Source organism: Pholcus phalangioides, unplaced genomic scaffold (assembly GCF_987345545.1).
Source record: "Pholcus phalangioides strain wild (caught in Gottingen) unplaced genomic scaffold, Ppha-v1.0 ptg000017l_1, whole genome shotgun sequence".
NCBI lineage: Eukaryota > Metazoa > Arthropoda > Arachnida > Araneae > Pholcidae > Pholcus > Pholcus phalangioides.
In genome coordinates this window covers 32836155-32858650 of record NW_028301610.1, presented here as the reverse complement: position 1 = coordinate 32858650, position 22496 = coordinate 32836155, and the positions used below count along the sequence as shown (strand labels likewise).

The 22496-nt window shown below is 34.7% G+C and overlaps 1 protein-coding gene across 1 annotated transcript in view; it reads left to right on the top strand.

The window, feature by feature from the left end:
- Window positions 1-22496, top strand: part of sl (small wing phospholipase C gamma 1) — a 97329-nt gene that overhangs the window by 44057 nt on the left and 30776 nt on the right. Inside the window, exons 19-23 of the mRNA XM_089246985.1 lie at window positions 3802-4002; window positions 4499-4565; window positions 4644-4801; window positions 11876-11972; window positions 18619-18706. Of these exons, the coding sequence (XP_089103111.1) occupies window positions 3802-4002; window positions 4499-4565; window positions 4644-4801; window positions 11876-11972; window positions 18619-18706 (611 nt within the window). The remainder of the gene's footprint in view (window positions 1-3801; window positions 4003-4498; window positions 4566-4643; window positions 4802-11875; window positions 11973-18618; window positions 18707-22496) is intronic.

The window sequence follows — 22496 nt, the reverse complement described above, 5'->3', positions numbered from 1 at the left end:
TGTCATGATTAAAAACCATGGGATTAAAAATACATAGCAGTAGAATATGGTAGCCTAGGTCGATAACAACATAATTCATTTGTCTCCAGTCAATTATGATAAAACTATACAAATTAGAGTTTACAATTAAATTGCATATTTTACAATATTTGAAAGAAAATACAGAGAGAAATAATAAATTATATTTTAATTGACATGGTAGAACTCATGACACTGATTAATATGGTAGAATTCATATAATGTGATGAAGAAAGCTGGGACAGGTAAGAGTGCAGTAGCTAAAATCTAGTAAAAGGCTTTCGACCCTATGATGACATCTCTATAGGTGGCACACATATATCTTCTTATTTCTTTTGACCTGAAAGAAAGATAAAAAGAACGAAGTATATCGGCCCAATAGGTGTAAATATATTTATTAATTAAATTAAAATTAAAAAGTGAATTATGGCAACCAAAAGTTGATATAACAGAATTTTGTGCTAACAACTTTTTTTTCACATTAATTCAACGACAAATTGTTAATAATGTAGAAGGGAGAAAAAAAACTTGACGAAAATAAAAATTAAAATAAATAGAATCAACACTTGATGATATTAATTATCTACGTAATCAAATTGAGTTATTGTTTCCATTTAAATTTACCTGTCAATTTATTTATTATTTATCAGGTTAAATTAATTTTTCATTTCATAATATTTATTTAAATTTTATTTATTGTCTTTCCATTTATTAATTTGTTATTGCGACATTGCTATTGCAGTACCTTGCAAGCTGTAGTTAATGAAACAAGGAAAGTTGCTTTCACAATCAAAGGAGTTTCATCTGAGTTTCTGTAAAAAGTTCATAATTGATTGTACAGGCCTAATTAGTTTAGAAGAATGAATCAGCAAAAAGAATATTTTTTAAGAATGGCTGAATGAGTCACTTCACAAGGCATGTTGGTAGGATACTCACAAATTGTGCCACAAGATGCTCAGAGATGTTGTGTGCTCAATACCCTCTTTTGTCCTTGTGAGTGCCTTTTCTGATACAAAGAACAATTGCTAAAACAGAGCCATGATGATCAAACAGCACATAGCTATTGTAGAAAATCTGCACACCAAACATTTGGTGTGTGAACCTCTCAGTAAGAAACATAAAAAAGCCGTTCAGACTCAGCTGTGAACTTTATAAGTAACAGTCTTATTAGTTTTATTGGGCAGAAAATAAAGGTTGTAGGAAAAAAAAAATTAAATGACCATGTTTTTCATTATCCAGAAGCTATGTATATAAGTAGAATGACCAAATGAAAAAAAAACCTGAAAAAACACATTTTCATTGATGCACAGTTCATGTTAAAATAAATTCACGATTTAAAAATTTCAAAGTGAGTTTTTTTTAGCAAGCTTCACAAAATCAACATTGTTATTAAAACGATGAGATAGCCAATGAAAAAATAATTCTCTCCTGTAAAATATGGGTCATATGGTCACTCTCTATGTGTAACTCAAATATATTTCTTTGACACTTTTATCTACTACAAGTGAGGATTCTTGTTCCGCAAAGCTAATGTAGACTTTTGGGACACCCTGTATAGTGAAGAAATTTTCAAAATTTGTTAAGGGCTCCACAGAATAGCCTTGTAATCATCAAGGGTTCTGCTCAAGCTTCCACATTGGAAAACCCTGTATTAGACATATCTGAAGCAATTAAGTCAGGACATTGTACAGGGATTTGTCAATTCAATATCCTGTGTCACTTTCTAGATTGCTAACTATGGCCAATAGAGTGCTTAGGTTGTACATAAGTTTGCTCAATCCTTCTGAGAACTTGAAACAAATAGTCATCTTCAAATCTTCATCTTGAAATTATACATAGTAGTGTAGTTCAACTTAAAAAAGAACAATTATTTTACTGATAGCCCAAAACATGTTTTTATAGCAATTCAAACATTGTGGTATTTATCTGACGACTTACTTCAAGTTGTTAATCCAGTAATTTAACACATTATGTCCTTTACACATCTAAAAATTACGTCCTTACCCTAAAAATTCACTGTTGGCTATGATTGTTAATGGTAGAGAACACATAAGAGAGCTTGGATATAAGAGAGTTTCAAAAGTAAGACAAAATCCATCTGTAAAGGAAAAACTATTAGATGTTTCATGTCACCTAAGATAAACTTTGAAGTTACCGATTATACTGAAATTATTTACTGGAGGCCTGTTGTATTCTCCCCAATGCTACAGGAAGTATGTGATAATGATATTACATCACTCATCAGTTCTAATACTAGCCCCATTAGAGACACAAAAGTTTCCTGTCACACTCAGACAATCGAAACTTGTTACCGAAGCCTCAACCATAGTATATGGACATGAAGCTGGAGATGACTACATCAAATCAGCTATGTCTGTTATCAAGATCAGCTATGCCTGATTTCTTTCAAAAGTCAGACTTTGAACGTTTACGCTTAGAAAGGAAACCAGTAGAAGTAACAGTGAACCACTGAATCCTACTGAATGTTGGTAACTAGTTTTAAGATATGATGTAAATTACACACACACTCTTAATTTGAATGTTTGGCTGTGTAGGACAGGGCTGGACCAATCCCAGGTCACCATGGTGACTAAAAATTGGTATTGGTGCCTAAAATTTTTTTTTGTGTAGTTATTATATTGCAGGCTGACAGCAGCACAAAATATTTGGAATTCATAGCAGCATATCTGCCAACATGAAAGAGGGTCACTATGCCCTGAAAAATCCAAAAAGCCGCATCAATGCGAGTTGAATTTTATGGTCTTATTTTTCAGCAAGCCTTGCATCAATCCAGTAAATCAGTTTGAGAATAATAGGTTAACAGATTGAAAAATTTCTGTGTGAAGATATAAAAACTAGAATAAAATATAAGATCACTAATTTATGATACAATCAAGTACCAAACTAACCAAGGTAAACTAAAGACGATTTCTATTATTTCCTCCGTGGTAGAACAAAATTCATTAATCAACATTAATATTGTATTCATACTTCTAGATCACTGCATAACAACCCAAAAAAAAGCATTGTGCAGTCATAATGAAGATTAGTGTTTTTTAACCCTTTAAACGGTTTTTTAAAATTTCCCTGATCCACATTATAACAGATACATTGGAAATAAAAGCGTGTTAAGAACTTGAGATATTTCAGGGTGATCAAAACAAAGCAGATCAAGTTTGATTAGAATTGCTTAGGAAGAGGGTGATGTGCCAACACCATCTGTAACAAAAGGCTTCTGCGCAAAGCTTTGACATCACTAATGAAGTTGTTTCACCTGTACCCATTGAATATAGCAGTCCGACACATGCGATATCTTTACCTTTCCTTTTTTGCAATATATCTAATGACTATGAGTGAAATAACTTCTTCAGTGACGTCACAAGCTTTGTGTGGTGGCTTTCTGCTATAGATGGTGTTGACTGCACTGACAAAACATTTTTATAGAAGGAGAATAGCAGAGCACGCATGCACACACACTTACTTTTAATCTTGAGACTAAGAAAGCCTAAATTTTGTTCTATTTGCATATATTGTATTATGAATATCACATTTATTTGACTTCATGAACTGCGTAAGACTTGAAAAGCAGCATGCCCAAATGTTCCTAAATAAAATGCTACATACATTTATTACAAGAGTTTCATACCAAGTAAACTTCAAATACTGCCTCTTACATGGTTTTTACCTAAAATATTTTGCATCCATAGTGTATAGTATGTATGAAACAAATAGTAAATTTAACAAATTCTCTGGTTTTTCTTTATTTTTTATTTATGTTGACAGATAACAGTAAAAGCAATGTATGATTATCGAGCTCAAAGAGAGGATGAGTTGTCTTTCTGTAAGCATGCCATTATAACTAATGTCATGAAACAAGATGGTGGATGGTGGAAAGGCGATTATGGTGGCAAAAAGCAGCATTACCTTCCTGCTAATTATGTGGAAGAAATCGAACCCCAAGAACATACACATATGGATGAAGCTGTAAATAATATTATTGCATATTTTCATTGTAATGTAAAAATCATACAGAGAACAAATCTATGAAAAATATGATTGGAATATCCTTAGACAGAATTTTAAAATGAAGTGATAATTTTTTTAGTTTCACCATAAATTTCATATTTTATGTTTGTGGCAATGATATATGTGGACAAAAAAACACAGATAATAAAAATATATTACCAAGATTAAAACAATAGGTGTTTATGCTTGATGCAGATAAAAGTTTTAGTGTGTTAATATAAAACATCACTATTTGTAATCCAGAATGCATTTGAAAGAAATTATTATTGTGCTTGTTTTTTTGGATAAATATGTTATATATACTCTAAAATGAGAATTCAAAGGGACAAAAATCATGTTTATTTAGAAAAAGTTAGGGACTTTATATTTTCTTGCTATCTCCCAATTTACTTCACTTTTCAAATACTCTCTCGTGATCTAATACATCTAATGCATAATTAATATTTTTTTTTAGTGCGGGGAAACTATGCCTCTAGGAAGCTTACAAAAAGGAAGCATAGACATAGTTGACTGTACTGTGGGTAAGAAGTTTTCTTTTTAATTGTAATTAAAACAATTTTAATGTTCAGTATAACAATTTTTTTTTCTTAAATCCACAGACATTCTGCAAAATGCTTCAAACAGAGGCAGAGAACATGTTTTTCGCATAGTCTCACCAACACAGGTTACACCAATTGAAATAGCAGCAGCTTCAAATGTGGAAATGACCGAATGGGTACAAAAAATTCGAGAGACAGCTCAGTGTGCTAATGATCTGGTGAGTTTGTCCTGTTTCTGATCTTTTGTGTAAATCTAGCTATGAATAAATGTTTGTTTAGTAATTTTGCATTTTATGATTATTGTTTCACTTTTATGATCCTATTTTTATATTTCTTTTATATAAATTACAGATAGATGACGAAACAAAATGTTTCAGCTATAAGTTATACTATACAATACTAAACAGTCACAAGAGGCCATTGGCCCAGCAGGCAGCTGTATGAAACTGGCCCAGTTTCTTCCTTCTTCAAAGTTTTAAGAATTCTCTAAGAAAATTTTAAAATTCCCAATCTTCTTCCCTCTTTTCCTAATTGTCTTAAAATTGCCTCCTGCTGTTGTCTTTTATGTGCCTGATGTGATTATTGTACTTAGTTTTAAATGTATTTATAGACTGACAATTAATCACACCAGATGGCGCGCCATTCCCATCATTGACTACCTTGTTTGAGAAAAATCTGCTACAGCATCAGAGCCTAGCCCTAGGGTTTCCAAAGTCCCGATATTTTGAAGCCTTCTGGAATGGGAAATCACTTGCTTGCAGTGGAACGAACCCTGTTTACACAACTCCCTCCGTTTATACAATGTTATTTTCTCCCTTGATTACTCTTTATACACTATACTCATATTTCTTTTATGCACCCCACAACTTCAATTACACAATACTTTCACGACATGAATCCCAAATTTTATAATTAATTTATTGATATTATATTATTATTATTATATTTATATATTATTATTATATTAATGATCCATGCAATTAAATGTAGAAGATTTGCAAATCTTTGTGCTAAAGAGTGACTATTGCACTCTCATGTTGTACTCAACTCTCTTGGTGGCAGCCCTGGTACCTGTCCTAAATTCATATACATACCTGTCTACAATTTCATATTTTTCCTGTTGCAGAGTAAATTAGGTTTACGCAGCATGAAATATTATTTTCTCTAATTTTCCCTCAGTTAGGGGTCGTTCAAGTATAACACGAGCAGATTTTTAGCCATTTTTGACCCCCTTCCCTCTTGGCAGCAAAAGTCAGCAAACCTGCCCCCTCTTCTCCTTGTCAGAAAAATTTCGTCAGCTCTGCCCCCCTATCTCATAATGCATATTGGGATCAGAGACATAGGGGTATGTGGGATTGGGGGCATGAGCCTCCCTATGCCCCCCCCCCCCCCCGCAGACGATTGAAAAAATGTTTTTGATGCAAAAAATATTTTTAAAAAAATTAAAATTCTGGAAGAAAATACCTAATCAATTTTTTTTAATTTCTATGCTATTTGAAGGCTAAGAACTCAAAATTTCTCTTTAAGAAATTCATTGCGACCCACCCTCTAAGCCACATATGCTAAACCCATGGCTCGCTGGCCAAATGGTGTCCTTGGGGTTGTCTGACGTGGCCCGCCACATCAAACCTAATTTTGTAAAATGAACCAAACCGGCACATTTAGAGATCACATAATTGACCCATGGCACAATTCCAGAGCATACAAGTGGCCTGTGGCACATTTTCAGATCACTCAAGTAGGCCCATGGCACATTCACAGATCACTTGTGTGGTCCCCAGCACAGTTCCAGAACACTTAAGCAGTCCACAGTGCAGTTCTACATTACATACAGTTATCTGTGGCACATTCCCAGATTACTTAAGTGATTCATGGCATGATTATGGATCATGCAATAAAATTCTAAAATACTTAGTGGCCTGTGACACAGTTTCAGAGTACTTAGCAGCCTGCAACACATTTAAAGAACACTTGAGCAGTCTGGACACATTTCTTGATCAGAAGGATCTGTGGACAGTGGCGTCGGAGCCGGGGGTGCTGTGGGGGCTCAAGCACCCACAGTAATTTGTGACATGGATCCGAGCACCCCCAGAATTGATCCAGAAATTAAAATTTCTGATATAAAACTAAAGACGAGCACCCACAGTTTTGAAACACTTCCGACGCCCCTGTCTGTGGAACATTTAAAGATCACTAAAAAGGCTCTACAGAGAGCTTATCAATAGGGAAAATGTTAGTTCAAGTGCTCACAAACTAGGGAAAGGTTTTTCTAGTTTTTGGCACACCAAGTAAGATGCCATTAAGAATATTTCATATTTTTATAAAGGGTGGTCGATGACATAAGCATCATTCAAATCCCTCCCCCTTGGCATCAAAAGTTCAGAAACCTGAAACCGCTTTTCCCCCCATGGATGCTGCCGTAATAGTTGAATGAATCCTTAGCAAAGAAGAAAAAAAATAATAATGCCTTAGCTTTTGTATAGTTTGAATTCCAACTTGCCTATGTGACACTAAGATAACTTCATTCCAATTATACTGATCACATGCTTACACATCACTTTTAATACTGATAAATATAATAATTTATACCCACGGTACTTTATGAAATGGGTATGAGCACCCAGAAAAATGATTCAGAAATCAAAATTTCCTACTTCAAGTTCAAGACAAGAACCCACAAGTTCCAAACACTTGCGGCATCCTTGGCCAATCAAAGGCGCCTACATGAAGGAAATATTGAGGAAGGAGGGGGCTGAAAATCGCCATTCATTCCATATATAAGGGACTCAAACCCGTACTCAGAAGGCGAAATGGTACATTGCATTGTATATTCATGAGTTATTGGAGTGAGGAGGGACGCGAATGGCATCAGCCCCCAGTTTCTGGCGCCTATGGTCAGAGTGTTTGAATAGTATTTCGATGTGATAATACAAAGTGATTTGGATGTACATTGCGTTGCAACAAAAATAATTTGAAAATAAGACTTTTCGCAGCTGTTACACATAAAACTTAAATACATTGTCGATAAAAAATTACTTAAAGATATATTCTATGCATGGATACATTTAATAGTGAATTACGGAAATCGTGCTGGAGGCATATTAATAGCAAATTATTGTTTCAATGTGCACCCCCAACGCCCCTCGCTGCAAGAAATGGAAATCCCTACAGAGAGCGGGAAGCGTGGCCTATACGATGGAAACTAAATTTTCAAAATTTATTTGATCCCAATTTATTATTTGGGTGAGCTCCCCAACGCCCCTCACTGCGAGAAATGGAAATCCCGACAAAAAAGTGGGAAATGCGACTTATACGGTGGAAATTAAATTTTAAAAATTTATTGGATCCCAATTTGTTATCTTGGTGTACGTTCCAATGTCCCTCAATGACTTCAATGAATACTTTCCTTCATTTGTTAAAAATTAAAACAGAGATGGGAAGGGGGAACATTTCCAATAAATGAGAAAAGAAATTGATTCAATTTTTTACGCATAAAACAACTACCCTATATTTATAAGATCACAACAAACATATGAATTTTAAAGCAATTTAAATTTGTCGCAACGAATTGAAATCGTGACAAAATTGTACCGCGACGAGTTTGTAGCACGACGAATTGACGCTGCGACAAATTGAACGCGACGAATTGTCCCGCGACAAGTTGAGCGCGACGAATTGACCTAGACCCCAGATTGAAAGGCTCATCATGGTCAGTGGTCATCCCTTTTAAAAGTAACAAAAAGAAATGACCATCTTCCGTAATCGCTCTTTTATTTTCCTGTAGGATTGCTTAAAAAACAGAGGTAAGTTGTGAACAACAAATTTTTCCAGTGCAGGATTCACAGGCACAAAATTGGGCTGTATAAAGCTATAAAACTTCCTCTCTCAATCACTTGCAGGTGGTTAGACAAAAAGGAGAAGTTTCTAATGATTAAGGTTGCGGAGAGAGAAAGTATTAGAGGGTATTACACAATTATTCTCCATGGAAAAAGTGACCCTTAAGTAAGGCCATAAAGTAAGAGTGCTTATGAGTGAGGAAAAATATTGGTGATTATGTATGTTTGACTTTAGAATAGACAGAGAGAGAGAGAGCAGAGAGAGTTTCCGTCTTTTTCAGAAATGAACAGACCCCACACATAGGATAATTGGGATAGCTATTGACGTGCTACAACACATTTGGAAATCAAAACAGACCCGGAATCATAACACTGTGGCCTTTTTTTTACTACATTAATTTTCCCGATTTCTCAGGATTAGGAAATTTAAAAAATTCCCAAGAACATGCAGGAGGGAATTCCCACCCAAAAACCCTACCTATCCCTATCTTTCATTATTCTTGATTGATGTTCCTCCTTCGCCTGATAACTTGCTGGTCTGTACAAAAATATGTTATAGTTAGAAAGATAGCTGAAATTTGGAAATAAAAATTTCCGAATTGAAAAAATTTTACATTTATTTGCAAAAACAAAAGTAATGGCACATTTTTTTTTCAATTTTAGTTACAAGGTTAAGTATTGAAGTATTTAGTTAAAAGCTTATATTTTAGTAGTCCCCACATTCTCTTCCTTAACCAGTCAAGTGGTTATGACGGCATTTGCCGTCGCTGCCATACGTAATGTTGGTGCCTACGATGGCATTTGCCGACGCTGATATATGTAATGGTGTTGCCTACGGCAGCATTTGCCGACATGAAGACTTTTCTGTCTTTTTCACAGATATGACGAAATAATTTGTCATACATGTGCTGCCATCTCTGTACAGCCATCCTTCTACTTTATTATCTCATCACTAGATGGAGTTGACAATTATATTTCAAGGTCTGAGATTATTATTACTATTATCTTTGTCATGTTTTGCGAAGCTGCATCCTCATCGTTTGTTTTTTTTTCCGATTCCCTTACGAAGATGCATCTGTTTTATTACTCATGTATCTTTTAGCAAAGATTCAATTACTATGGTTCCACATAAATCCATCAACAGCATTTCTTTTAGTCACAGGACATTATGACCGCCCCTCCCCACTTTTGGGGTGTCATATTATGTCTAGACACATTGGAGCTATAAAAAATATTTTAATATTTCAAACTTCCAAGAAAAGGGGAAAAAAAAGGTAAAAAGCGCGTGCATCTTCAAAAAAAAGTGGGCACTGCGGGTAACGCTCGGAGAAATTAATTGGACAGTTGACTGGTTAAGTGTTTGTCTCCTGTCAGTAACACAATGGTGATATATATATATTGAGATATCACTCTTGTATGGGCATCTTTTTCTCAGCCACCTCATTGGGCATTTTGCCTGTTGTGGCGTTGTATTTGTATTTGTATCTCAACCAGTGTTACCAACTTAATTATTTTCCAACCAGATCTGCTCTTTTTTTCAGCCATTTAGTTGGAAAAAATACCCATCTAATTCTTTTTCTTGTTGTTTTTAGTCTTTTTTTTTAAACATTTCCTGTGTACCAGGCCATTTTATAAGAAATTTTCACTGGTGGGCCACTTGGGAAAAAAAGGCACTTCTTCCCATGTATAAGGGGCCTGGGGTACCGTTTTACCTGATCAAAAATTGAAATGTTATTAAATATTTTCGCAAGAAAAGAATTATTGAATGAAAATGCCTTTTTATGCTACCTTAACCAATTTTTATTAATTTAATACCATGCTTTTTGAAGGTTAGAAACACTAATTCTTTGAAAGAGATTACTTGTGGCCCCTCCCCCTCCGAAAACCAATCCTGTGTACACCTCCGTCCCTAGTGTGTTTGTATGGATATCAGGACAAAATTTAAAATTTTTACGAATTTAACTTCAGTTTTTTTTCCAGCACTTATGTATTTAAATAAATATTATTGCTGTGTGATACTGATGCCAAAAAAATCCATTATTTGTTGAATCTTTGTACCCCTGAGGCTAGATGCCTACAGCATGGGTAAAAAAAAAAGATTAAAAGTTCCTCTAAAAACCTCTCTTTCCAGATATATTTTTAGGAAACTCCTATAAATTAAAAATCATTAAGTTTGTGCCTAGTTGGGCAGTTTAAGGAAACATTAAATGATTCAATTCCATAGATTTTTTTGGTGGCGATACATCAAAAAAATTGAGCACAAATAATAATATGAAACTTTTTTTGGTTTGAAACACTCACTATATAGAGCTCATTGAAATACTAGTGTATTTAAACTCATCTGCCTTCAGAATAATATTGTTTTCAAGAGAAGACTAAATTTACTAACTTACTGCACAAAACTTGCTTGACTGGGTAGTTTGATCCTTCAAAATTGTTTTATTAGTTTCATAATTTTGGAACAGAATTGAGGAGTTAAAGTCAAATTAACTTGTATTTCAAGAGCTAGAATTCAAGTGCTCAGCACAATTATGACATATTTTCACTTTAAAAAGTGTAAATTATCAAGATTTGAAAAAAAGTAGTAAAAATTAACTTTTCATATTTACATGCAAAAATTAGGAAATTTTGCATTTATCACATCTATTTCATAAATACAAAAATTATGTATCCCTATAGGTAATGTCTGTCCTGTCTATATCTTTCAAAATTTTGAATGTTTTTTCATTATTTCCTATGATCGCATCTTTCTTCTAAAGAAAACTTGTTAAGTGTCTATAATCTTTCTCTATAGTTTTTACTCAGTATGTGTGTGTGCATGACAATGATCTTTACTATATATCTTTGTACACCTTCAATCAAGTCAATGTCATAGATAGGGCTTCCAAAACTTCATTGCATTCTTCAAGTAAAGCATAACTAAACCTTCAAGCAAGGGGATGATAATTTTTTCTGACCTTGAGCAAACTATTTCTAAAATGAGATCCAACATTCTCTTTCATTTCTCAAGTGCAGCTGCACAATGTTCTTCTGAGAACTGTAAACACTTGTCCATGATGACCCCTAATTTAGTGACCCTCTCTGTGTCACTGTTTTTTCCACCGAAACAAATATTAAAAAAATTCTGATTGCTATTCATTTGAATTCAGACGTAAAATAATTGATGAAATTAAAAATGTGATTGATTTCTGAATATACACTTTCAAAAACTAATTGGATATTTGGAACATATCCTATTTTGATTATTAATAAAAACAAAAACATTTCTGAAGTATTTTTCTGTAAATAATTTTTTTTTACATCAACTGGTTATAAAATGAACACAGTGTATGTAAAGAACAGCTTTTATTGATTTCAGGTTAGACATTGGAGAGGTTTAATAAATTTAGTTTTAATCAGGTTGAAAAATTTAATTAGATTATCTAATTAATCTTGTTATTTTTATTTTTTCTTTAGCTCAGAGAATCTAGGAAAATGGAAAGGACATTGCGTATTGCTAAAGAGCTATCCAACCTGATCATTTATTGCAGATCAATGCCTTTCTGTGCAGAAAGTATGTTCATCCACATAGTTATCATATGATTATTTGATGAGATAGAGGTCACATTCACATATAATAATATACATAAGCAGACAAAAAAGCAGTGTTACCCACTATGCAAGTCTCAGAGGAAATGTTATAATCTGGGTTGTTTTTCTGATGCTGAAATATGGTTCACAATTCTGTGAGGCGACAAAATGAATCCAGCTTAGTCTCTAAGCCTGGGCCTGGGAAATCCCAGGCACTAGGTCACCATGGTAACGAGAAAGTCAGTATTGGCACTTAAAATTTTCTATATGTGATTGCTAAATCAGAGTAAAACATGCCATGGAGTGCCATGACTAGTTTTTATTTTCCCTTTATCTGAGGATGATGTCACTCTCTGCTATCCATACAAAGGTTTTTAAAAGCTGGCTGATGTGAAGATTATTTAGGAAAGAGAGAAAATTCAACTGCTTTTGCAGGGAATCAAACCCACGCCCTTTCACTTTCCGGGTGAATGCTCTAGACTAGTAGACTACAAAGGCAACGGATATCTCAATCTTTCCTTGGAGTTCGTGTGCTCTGAACTGGACCATGCATGGATGGTCAGACCTAACTCAGGCCAAAGTTCACAACCGCAGACACTGCCACCAGATGGTGAGATATTCGTTGCCTTTGTAATCTAGTGGTCTAGGGCATTCACACGGAAAGTAAAAGGATGGGGGTTCAATTCTCCGCAAGAGCAGTTGAATTTTCTCTCTTTCCTAAATACATCTCTTTGCATCATCCAGCTGTTAAAAACCTTTGTATACTGTACATATTCTGTCAAGTGACTGAAAATAATAAACTTGTAGGCATTTCTTATTTTGAAGAAAGTTCCAGACTCCGATTTTAGAAGATCTGTAAATACGATTTATTTCTTACCTAAGTTATCAGTATAATTCACTTATAATAAGCCCATATTTAGCGACTGTCTGGATTTAGAAAGGAAATTAATGCATTTTGTTTGGAACAATATTAATTGTATTTCAATTCTGTTGGTTTTAGTGACCAAGTTTTTTTCTGTATCCTCTGGATTTAATTAATGAACTAAAGGGGACAAAAAAACGATTATAATTTCTTTTAATACTCTAATAATAGAGAGATATTATACTTGGCAAGGAATGAATGTCAATCAAATGGTTGAACAAAAAGGCTGTCACATCTTAATTCTTGTTGTGAATTGAGCAGAAACACACAGAACTTTATTCAAAGTGGGGGGGGGGAGAATGAGATAAGCCAGTGCCTTCTCCTTTCTAGGAGATGCTTTACAGGGGTAGAGAATGAGAAGATGAGGAATTGACTGATCAGAGTTATATTCAAGAGGACCTCTACATCCTGGAATAGGGTCTCTGGGTAGTGTTATGGCATGCTTTCAGACCAAAAAGTTTCATGAACCCCTTTTCTAGTAAATTTATAGTTTAAAAGACAAAATTAGAAAAAAAGTTTTATGAGATTCATCGTTCTCCACGGCCTCTAATGCGTTCTAGCATTAGTAGGGTTTTTAGTACACCTTGTTTTTGGCGAGGATGATGATTGGTAAGCTTATGAACATATCTGTTGGTTTGAGTGGGCTTGCAATAAATGTTGTGGGCTAAACTTTGACCCTGATGACTGACCAGAACATCAGAGAATGGGAGCTGTCTTTCTTTCTCTATTTCCATAGTGAACTTGATTTTTTTCATGAATTCCATTGTGATGGTCCAAGAATCGATGAAGATTTTTTATCCATGCCCCCAAATAACGAAAGTATCATCAACATAGCGAAGCCAAGTTGTTGGTTGGAAAGGCGCTGTTGTTATTGCCCTCTCCTCAAATTTTTCCGTAAAGAAGTTAGCAACTACCAATTGACTCAAGGGGCTTCCCATAGCTACTCCATCCGTATGTTCATAGATGATGTTCCAGGTGTAGTAGGTTGTAGTAAGGCATAGCTGGAAAAGGCCTACTATATCTTTTTGGAATATTTCATGAAGCTGTGATAAGACATCTCTCAGTGGCACTTAGGTGAACAATGACACCACATCGAAACTCACCAGTATGTCGTGTGGTTGCAAGTTGATATCTCTTATTTTTTCAATGAAGTGACCAGAGTCTTTCTCAAATGTGCTTGTTTTTCCTATGTGCTGCTATAAGATGGTAGTTAGAACATTGGCTAGGTTGTAGGTGGGTGATCCAATGGAACGCATAATCAGCAGTAAAGGAACCAGTTCGTTGTGTATTTTTGGCAAACTGTACATGTGTACAAGGAGAAAGAGCTTCCACATTCTACAAATACATTTTTTCTCTTTCTCAGGTAAAGACAAGGATTTTACCAAACTTTTCATCTTGCACAGGATCTTTTGCGTTGGGTCTTTTTGAGCACTCTATATGTTGATGGATCCAGGAGCTCTTGTCATCTTACAGTTGTATTCCTCTTTCTTCATCATTACCGTTGCATTCTCCTTGTCTACTGACAGAATGAGACTGTCTTTGGTGGAATTGAGGCTCCTAATCGCTTGTAGTTCAGCTGCTTTTAGGTTTTTCCGGGGCGTGTTAGCTCTTGTTAGAATTCTGGATGCTTCAACCCGTATTTCTTTTGCTTGTTCTTCTGGCGTGTTTCTTATGGCTGCTTTAACATTGGCGATGATTTCCTCAGTGAGAATTTCATGTAGGGTGATGGCAAAATTTCCTCCCTTGGCGAGCACTCATAAATTCAATGCAGATCAATCCAGTTTTAGTAAAGAAATTCATTCAGGATGCATGCTTTGGTATGTGGGTGTGAAGCATGTAGAAAGCAGTGCACAGTCAGTTAATTAAATGACTCATTCATGCACAATAATGCCCATAATGAGTAAGGGTGGTAAATTACTGTCTCCTCTATATGTTGTGTATCCCAAAAATACAGGCAAAATCAGAGTTACTGTGAATAAAAAGATTTTTGAATCTGCCAATATTTACGTGGTTGCTTCCAAATCAGGAAAAATGGGTGAACAAGAGAATGGGTGAACAACAATTTCATTTACAACATTTCTGAAAGAAATATACTTCAAGAGTACACCAGATGAGAAACCCTTTTTCTCATAGATTCATGGTTATATTTAAAAAATTGTGAGCTTAAAGAGGGTGCACCTCCAAATAAAAAAAATTCAGCTGCTGAATATTTCACCAAAAACAACTGCTCTTATTCAACTACTCGGTAAAATACGGGTTCAGAATTTGGACAAACTTTGTACAAAATTTTTCGGACATCGTGATAATTGACCAAATTTCATGCACATTATCAGAAAGAAGTAAAATTGTGAAATTGCTGGCCATTGTCCACAACCAGCTTTTATTTCCACGTTACATAAATGTGTGGAAATATTCATCACACGCATGTTTGTACAGAAACGAACACCCCCCCCCCCCCCCCCCGAAGAATTTGAAAATCCAGTTGACTTTGTATTTAACTCTGACTTTGACAGAGTCATCTGTATCAAACCAAATTGCTCTCATTCGAAATTTGCCAAATGTAGCTGGTGCAAATTTTGTCTTTGTTTTGAAATTTTTTTTGATGTACCACACTTTTGCAATTTGTTCATACAAAAGGCAAAGCTATTACAAAGTGATTTGCATTAAAAAATTTTTGAAATTTGATCTTTATTTTATACGGTTTGAAGTTTAAATTTTTATTTTATCTTCCATTGCTTTCTTTTATTGTTATTTTCTTCCCCCTTCTGTTCTTTTTCTTCTCCTCGCTTAGTATGTTATCAACAGAAAACAAAAAGAGGAGCCAGGGAGTGGAAAGAAAATGTTATAGATACCACCAAGAAGTGCGAGAGGCTATAAGTAGCCTACTGTTGTAATTTTTAATAATTTTTTGCAGCTTTAATAATTTAACTGTGCCGCTATTTTTTTTGTTTCTATGTGTTTCTGGGTGGGATGAATGTGTATTAATTTTTTCATAATTTTCGTAGGATGACACCTTTGTACCCTTTCCTTGTAAGAAGAGGTTTTTGAAATTGGACTGCTAAGGAGGTCATAGAGAGTTCAAAGTTTATATACAGAAATCATGCAGAGCAAAAACCACAGAAACTATAAATATGAAATTTGATCAGTAGTTTCATTTTATAATGTGAAGACTCACTAAAAAGGGGTTTTTCAAAATTCGACCCCTAAGGGGGATTCAAATGTTATATGGGGCAATATTGCCAAGATGAAACCACTGAAGCTATAAACATGAAATTTGGTCAATAGTTTATTTCATGATGTAGAATCTACTAAGAAGGGATTTTTCAAAATTCAACCTCTGAGGGGTCATAAGGATGTTCAAAGTTTGTATGAGAGAAACATTGTTTTTTCTTAAGATATTTAATTTTTCTTAACCTCTTCAATCCTGAGCCAAAACTGACATTAGAATTTTTTTTTCATTCATTTGTGCTTATTGTGTCAAAATCCCCTTTAAAAAGGAAACTTTTTAAAAAATTGATTGATTAATTAATTAGGTATCCTTATGCATACCTCAAGAATTAATGTAAAAAAAAAAATCCTTGAAAACCATTTAAAAATTTTGAAAAAAGATACATATATGTATACCCCTACTTCACCAAACACCAACTCTGGCAATATCACCATATGTATACCTCTGGAGCAAAGAGGATATAACATTTAATTTTCATTTAAACATTATTTAATTTTCATTTAAACATTATTTAATTTTCATTTAAACATTATTTAACTTTCATTTAAACATTATTTAATTTTCATTTAAACATTATTTAACTTTCATTTAAACATTATTTAACTTTCATTTAAATATTATTTAATTTTCATTTAAACATTATTTAATTTTTCTTAAAATGAGTCTATTGACTTAAAACTGGATAAACCACTCCAAAACGACCGAGGTGACAGGGATATCATAGCAACGATTGTGTAAAGGTGCATCTACACATACGTTATGAGTTGATCTTGAGTGCTCTGCTCAGATTTCCCATCCATGTGTACCTGTCACAAAATATGTCATCACGAGCGAAGCTTGCCTTCTGTATAGCCCAGGCTGCAGTCAGAATGGGTTGTGTGCGGGACGGGGAGAAAAGAAAGAGCATAACAAATTTGCAAAGCAAAACCACTGCTAACAATGTTCAGGAGGAGTGAGACAATGTTGATGCACCTTAATAAAGTAAATAGCAGTTACTTTCTTTTTTAGATAATAATGCTTTGTAAATTAGGAGCAAAATCTGAAGCTGGATTCCCAAATGGTGGACGAATCAACAACATCCCTTTCCCTTTTCCCTCCTTCATGACTGTAAAGTTTATATAAAGAAACTCTAAAGCTATAAATATGAAATTTGGTCAGTTGTTTTATTTTATAATGTAGAGACCTACCAAGAAGGGATTTTTCAAAATTAAACTCCTAAAGCAGTGGTTCTCAACCTTTTTTGACTCGCGGAGAACCCTTTTAAGTAAAAAAATTCTATGGCAGAGCCCAGAAGGCCAATTTTTTAATTATTCATCAAAGGTACAGATTTATTTTAACTATTTGAAAATATTTATAATTATTTTTTTAAATTTTACTGTTTTTTTTTATTTTCCTCGAGCGGCCCGCAGAGCCCCTGGAGAGTGCACAAGGAGCCCCCAGGGATCCGCGGAGCACTGGTTGAGAACCGCTGTCCTAAAGGGGTCAAGGAAGAATTTTTAGATTACTAAATCCATGTGAGCGAAGCCGCGGGTAACAGCTAGTAATATTTATAAAAGAGTGCTAATTGAATTTATTCTTTCAGAGTAATTTCATAAGATTTATTTATAAGTTTGAGTGATTCTTTTGTTGATAGGTGTTCAGTTGCATTTTCTTTTTATCCTTTTGAAAAAACTCACTATTCCGGTCTTACCTATTCTGAAATCAGTTTACATGGTTATTGTGCAGATATAATTAATTTTGTAAAGCGAGGGTCACCTGTATAAGAATTTCAGTAGAAAACTCCCCATGTGAACTTGAATTATTTTCTATACATTATGTATTTAATTACTGTACTAAAAATTTTATAGAAAATCTTGAATAGCTACATGTTGCAGTATAATTGTTATGAAATATCAATATTATACTATATACTCACTTGATCATTTTTGTCGCACCACAGTCATTTTCTGCATACGAGGGCTAATTAGACTGGGACCTACAATTTACGGCAGATTCTGAATAGCAGCATTTTTATACTCATCGAGGGGTTGGTGCGCTAACCCCTTGATGTGTTGATGTGGGACTCCCTGTGGTAGCAATTTTTTTTCTGTGATCATGTCGCCATTTCTGTTGTACTCTTGAGTCAGGAAAGTTTCAGACAAGGATGAACTGGGTATCAAACTCCCAACACTTCTAAGCATCCTTTGGTACTTCAGGCGAGTATCTTACCAACCTGGGCTACCGCGCCCTATAAATACTCACTTCAAGAACTTGATTTCTGAAATTTGATTTTTTTTATATAGAAACAGATTTAACAAGTGACCAAATTTAACAAGCATTTTCATTAGTCCTAAGGTCCTTGCTACATATTAGTCCTACTATATGTGTTGTTTAGATTGATGTGCTCTGTACATTAAAAAAACATTTTGTGATTGATCATCATAACTTTTTTTCATAGTAAATATTATGAAATATCAATTTTTTCCTTTCTTATTGTAGAAATAGGAAACTTCACAGAAATGTCATCTTTTCCTGAAACGAAAATTGAAAAATGGGTTAGTCCAGCCAATTGCAAGTTTTTTCTAAAATATCCTTTTGGTTATGGTAATATGAATATTAATTCAAAGACAAATTGTGCAAATAATTGATTGTGAGCAATACATTCTTTTGCAGATAGATCAGTCTGCGTATTAGGGGTCATTCAAGTATTATGTCAGCATCGGGGGGGGGGGGTTTCGGATTTGCTGACTTTGACGACAAGGGGGGAGGGGGGTTTGAAGGTTGCTTATGCCATCAACCACCCTTTTTGAAGATATGAAATATTCTAAGCTGCTGACAAAATTTTGCTGACAGGGGGGGGGGGTCAAAAATGGCTAAAAATCTACTTACGTAATACTTTAATGGCCCCTTATAACCGATATCAACCACATTATTTTGTATGCCAGTGACTATTTTGATTGAATATCTAAATATTTTAAAATACATTAAAACTCCTGAGTAGCACAATGCCTTTTATAACTCTTTATTCGTGAATTATTCTAGAGCAACTGGTGTTAAAGGTTTTTTAAGACTGTCAGCCAAAAAACTATGTTTCAACATGAAATATGTGGTCATCATCGACTAGTGAATAGCTGTGCAAAATATAGTGTATTCAGACTTTTAAAAGATAACAGAAAGGCACAGTGTAGCAAATTATAGCACATCTTAATCAGGGATGCTTTCAAATGAGAGGAGTTTATTTTCAAAAGGAAACATTTCTACTTTTGCTAAATTTAAAGTAGAAAATAGCCCAATAGGTTGCATCATTATAGGCATGGTAAAAGGATATTTAAATGCTATGTTTCTTGATCAACATTCAATGGAGTTATCTATATTTGAATTTTTGAAATGTTCTGCTTTGAATGAAAATTAGTAGAAATGTTCTTTTTTGAATGAAAATTAGTAGAAATGTTCTTTTTTGAATGAAAATTAGTAGAAACGTTCTTTTTTGAAAGGAAATTAGTGAAAATGTTACCTTTTGAGTAAAATTGGGACTGGTCACGTCTGAAAAATTGGAAGTTTCTACATCACCTGTTGATTCCAGAAGGTTTTACCTAGCCCAGGAAGGTACCCTTACTGCGCTCTTGTCATTAACATAAGAAACATGATCATTCTACCATAACAGACACACCTGTTAGTGGACACTTTTTTAAATTATGTTAACAGGATAACAGGACTCAATATATTTTACTATCTATTAATGGACACTCCTTGTTAGCAGACAAAATTTTATTTCTTATGGGTGACTGTTATCGAGAGGTTCTATCAAGAAATACCAAAGTAAATGAGGTGAGGTGAATTTGTTCCCTTTTGGTAAAAAAAAAAATAACTAACTTTACATTGTAATTTTTACCACTAATATTTCCATTGGAATAAATCCTGTTGCATAATCCAGTAGAGCTCATCCCAAAAATTCAGAAACCGTTGAAAAATTAATTAAAAAAAAAAATAAAATGTTCCTTTTAAAAATAAGCTTCTCATTGGAATTTCTAACAAATTTGTGCATGTGCAAGTTGCTGTTTGTATGTAAGGCCCTAACATATTTATGATACAGAGTTAGGCATGTTTTGTGCTTAACCCTTAATGGCGTGGTGGGGTCATTTTGACCCAATACATTCTTCATTTTGCCACCCCTTGAGAAAGATCTGGACCTTCTTGTTTTCAGTACCTTTCAAGCTAGTTGTTTACATATGTTTGGCAAATTTATGATGTTGTTGTACTTTCTCTTCCCTCTATATCATTGATCAAAGTTTCTATGAGGTCAAATGACCCCACCACACCACTTGCATAAGTCTTTTTTTGTCTGACAACCGGAGTGTTCAGACCGAATTGGCATATTGGAAGAGTGCCAGTTTTCTCAATAACTGTTTCAAATTAATGGTGAAATATCAGATATCTGATGTGAGCATGAAGATAGTGTGTTAGTGAATTGTACGTTAGTTATATTAGTTAGTTTTAATTGTACATTAGTTGTTGCTGGTGAATTAAGATTTGTGTAATCTACATGTCATGGTGTTGTTTGCAACTGCTGTGTTTCTAACTTAGAATAAGACTAATTTTTGTGCTTGTCAAAATATAGTAAACATTATTTAAATTTGTAAATTTTATTTTCTGAGTATATTTTAATCATATCTTTTAATTTTTTAATCATGGAAATTGCATTCAAAAAATTGAATATATAATTTAAAAAAATTCAAAAGTATCCCTCCATTTCTTTCGAATGTTTCTTAATAACAGACCGTTTTTGGGAAAATAATTAAAAAAATTTTAAAAGTTATTTAGTGAATTCATTCGTGTCTTCGCCGTCGTTGGGAACGGACGTGCTATTATCGCGCTCCGCTCACCGACACGCCAGTGCGCCATTTTGTGTCTTTCTTTGTGTTTTTCTTCGTTCTCGTGAGTTTTACTTAGCGTGTTGTTTATTGTTGGGTCATATTCTGCGGTGATTTTCTTTTTTTTTTTTTAGCGCACGTTGGATTGTGAGATAAGTGTTTTTTTTTTTTTTTTTATATTGCTCTCATTTTTTTTTTAAATTTTCGTTGTGTATTTTCGATCGACTTATATTTATTTTTCTCGTTCGCATTTCATTTTCGTTGTTTTTTCGCCAGGTTCGCTCGCTTCTTTGATATAAGTTCGTAGGTTTTTGGACGTTAGTGTTAGCAAACAGTGTATACTTTTTCCCGGGTACTCTCAATAACGTTGTTTTCCTTCCATTTGGGCCTATTGTTGTAGTGTTAGTGTTTTGAGATAGTTAGCTAATTCTAATAAGTATAAATTGTACTTCGTAGCTTAATACTTTTTTTAGAGGGTGTTGTATTCTTTATATACATATTTATTTTATTCTTCGTGATTTAGTGCTGAGCATTCTACTTTACGTAATTTTTTCGTATAATCTCTTATGTATATTTTGCATAGTAATGTATTTTACATTATTTTAAATTCCAGTTAACGTTTCTCATTTTCCTATTTTTAAGTATTATTATTTTTATCTAGCTTTAGCAATAGTGTTAGTATGCCTCGACCTCGACTAGTGTTGTGTAGAGCTTGTGACGGGAGGTTTCCCTGGTCTAGGGGCATAGTAGCTGATAGTTTCAATTGTAAAGGGTGCTTGGTTAGGAAAAGGCTGGAACTCGAGGTCGAAGCTTTACGCGAAAAAGTTAGGGTGCTAGAGGGCCCGGTTATAACGGACCCTCTGGTCGTCGAGCCACCTGTTGATGAAGAAGCAATCTCCACGAACAACGACATTTTAGAGGGCGAATGGGTGGTCGTGGATGAGGTAGAGGGGGATAGTGATAGGGGTTTAATCATCGGCGATTCTATGGTTAGGGAACTTGGGAACCGAGTGTGTAGGGATTTTCGGGGTTTCGAGCGCTGTTGTCTTCCTGGGGGGAAGATTGGCAACGTTCGAGACGTTTTTCATCGCCGAAAGTTGCCCTTGCGGGTGATTCTGTGGGTGGGAACAAATCAGGTAGGAGCGAATATTAGTGAGTCTCTGTCAGAATACCGGGATTTACTATTATCCGCTAGGGAGGGGGGTTCAGATGTGGCAGTGATTCCAGTGCTGCCAAGGGGTAGTAGGGGATATAGGAGTAGGATCCACCAATTCAATATAGGCCTGAAGGACATTTGCTCCTCACTTGGGGTCACGTTCTTGGAGCTTCCCGCATTTACCGATAGGTGGCTTCGTTCGGATGGGATCCATCTAAATAAGAGAGGGGTCTGGGAGGTTTACGATAGTCTTAGGTCAGGTTTTTTACTCCCAGACCACGTAGTCGGGAATGCGGGTTAGTTAATGATAATCACAACAGTACTGACGGGGAATTACCCACCTCTGACTT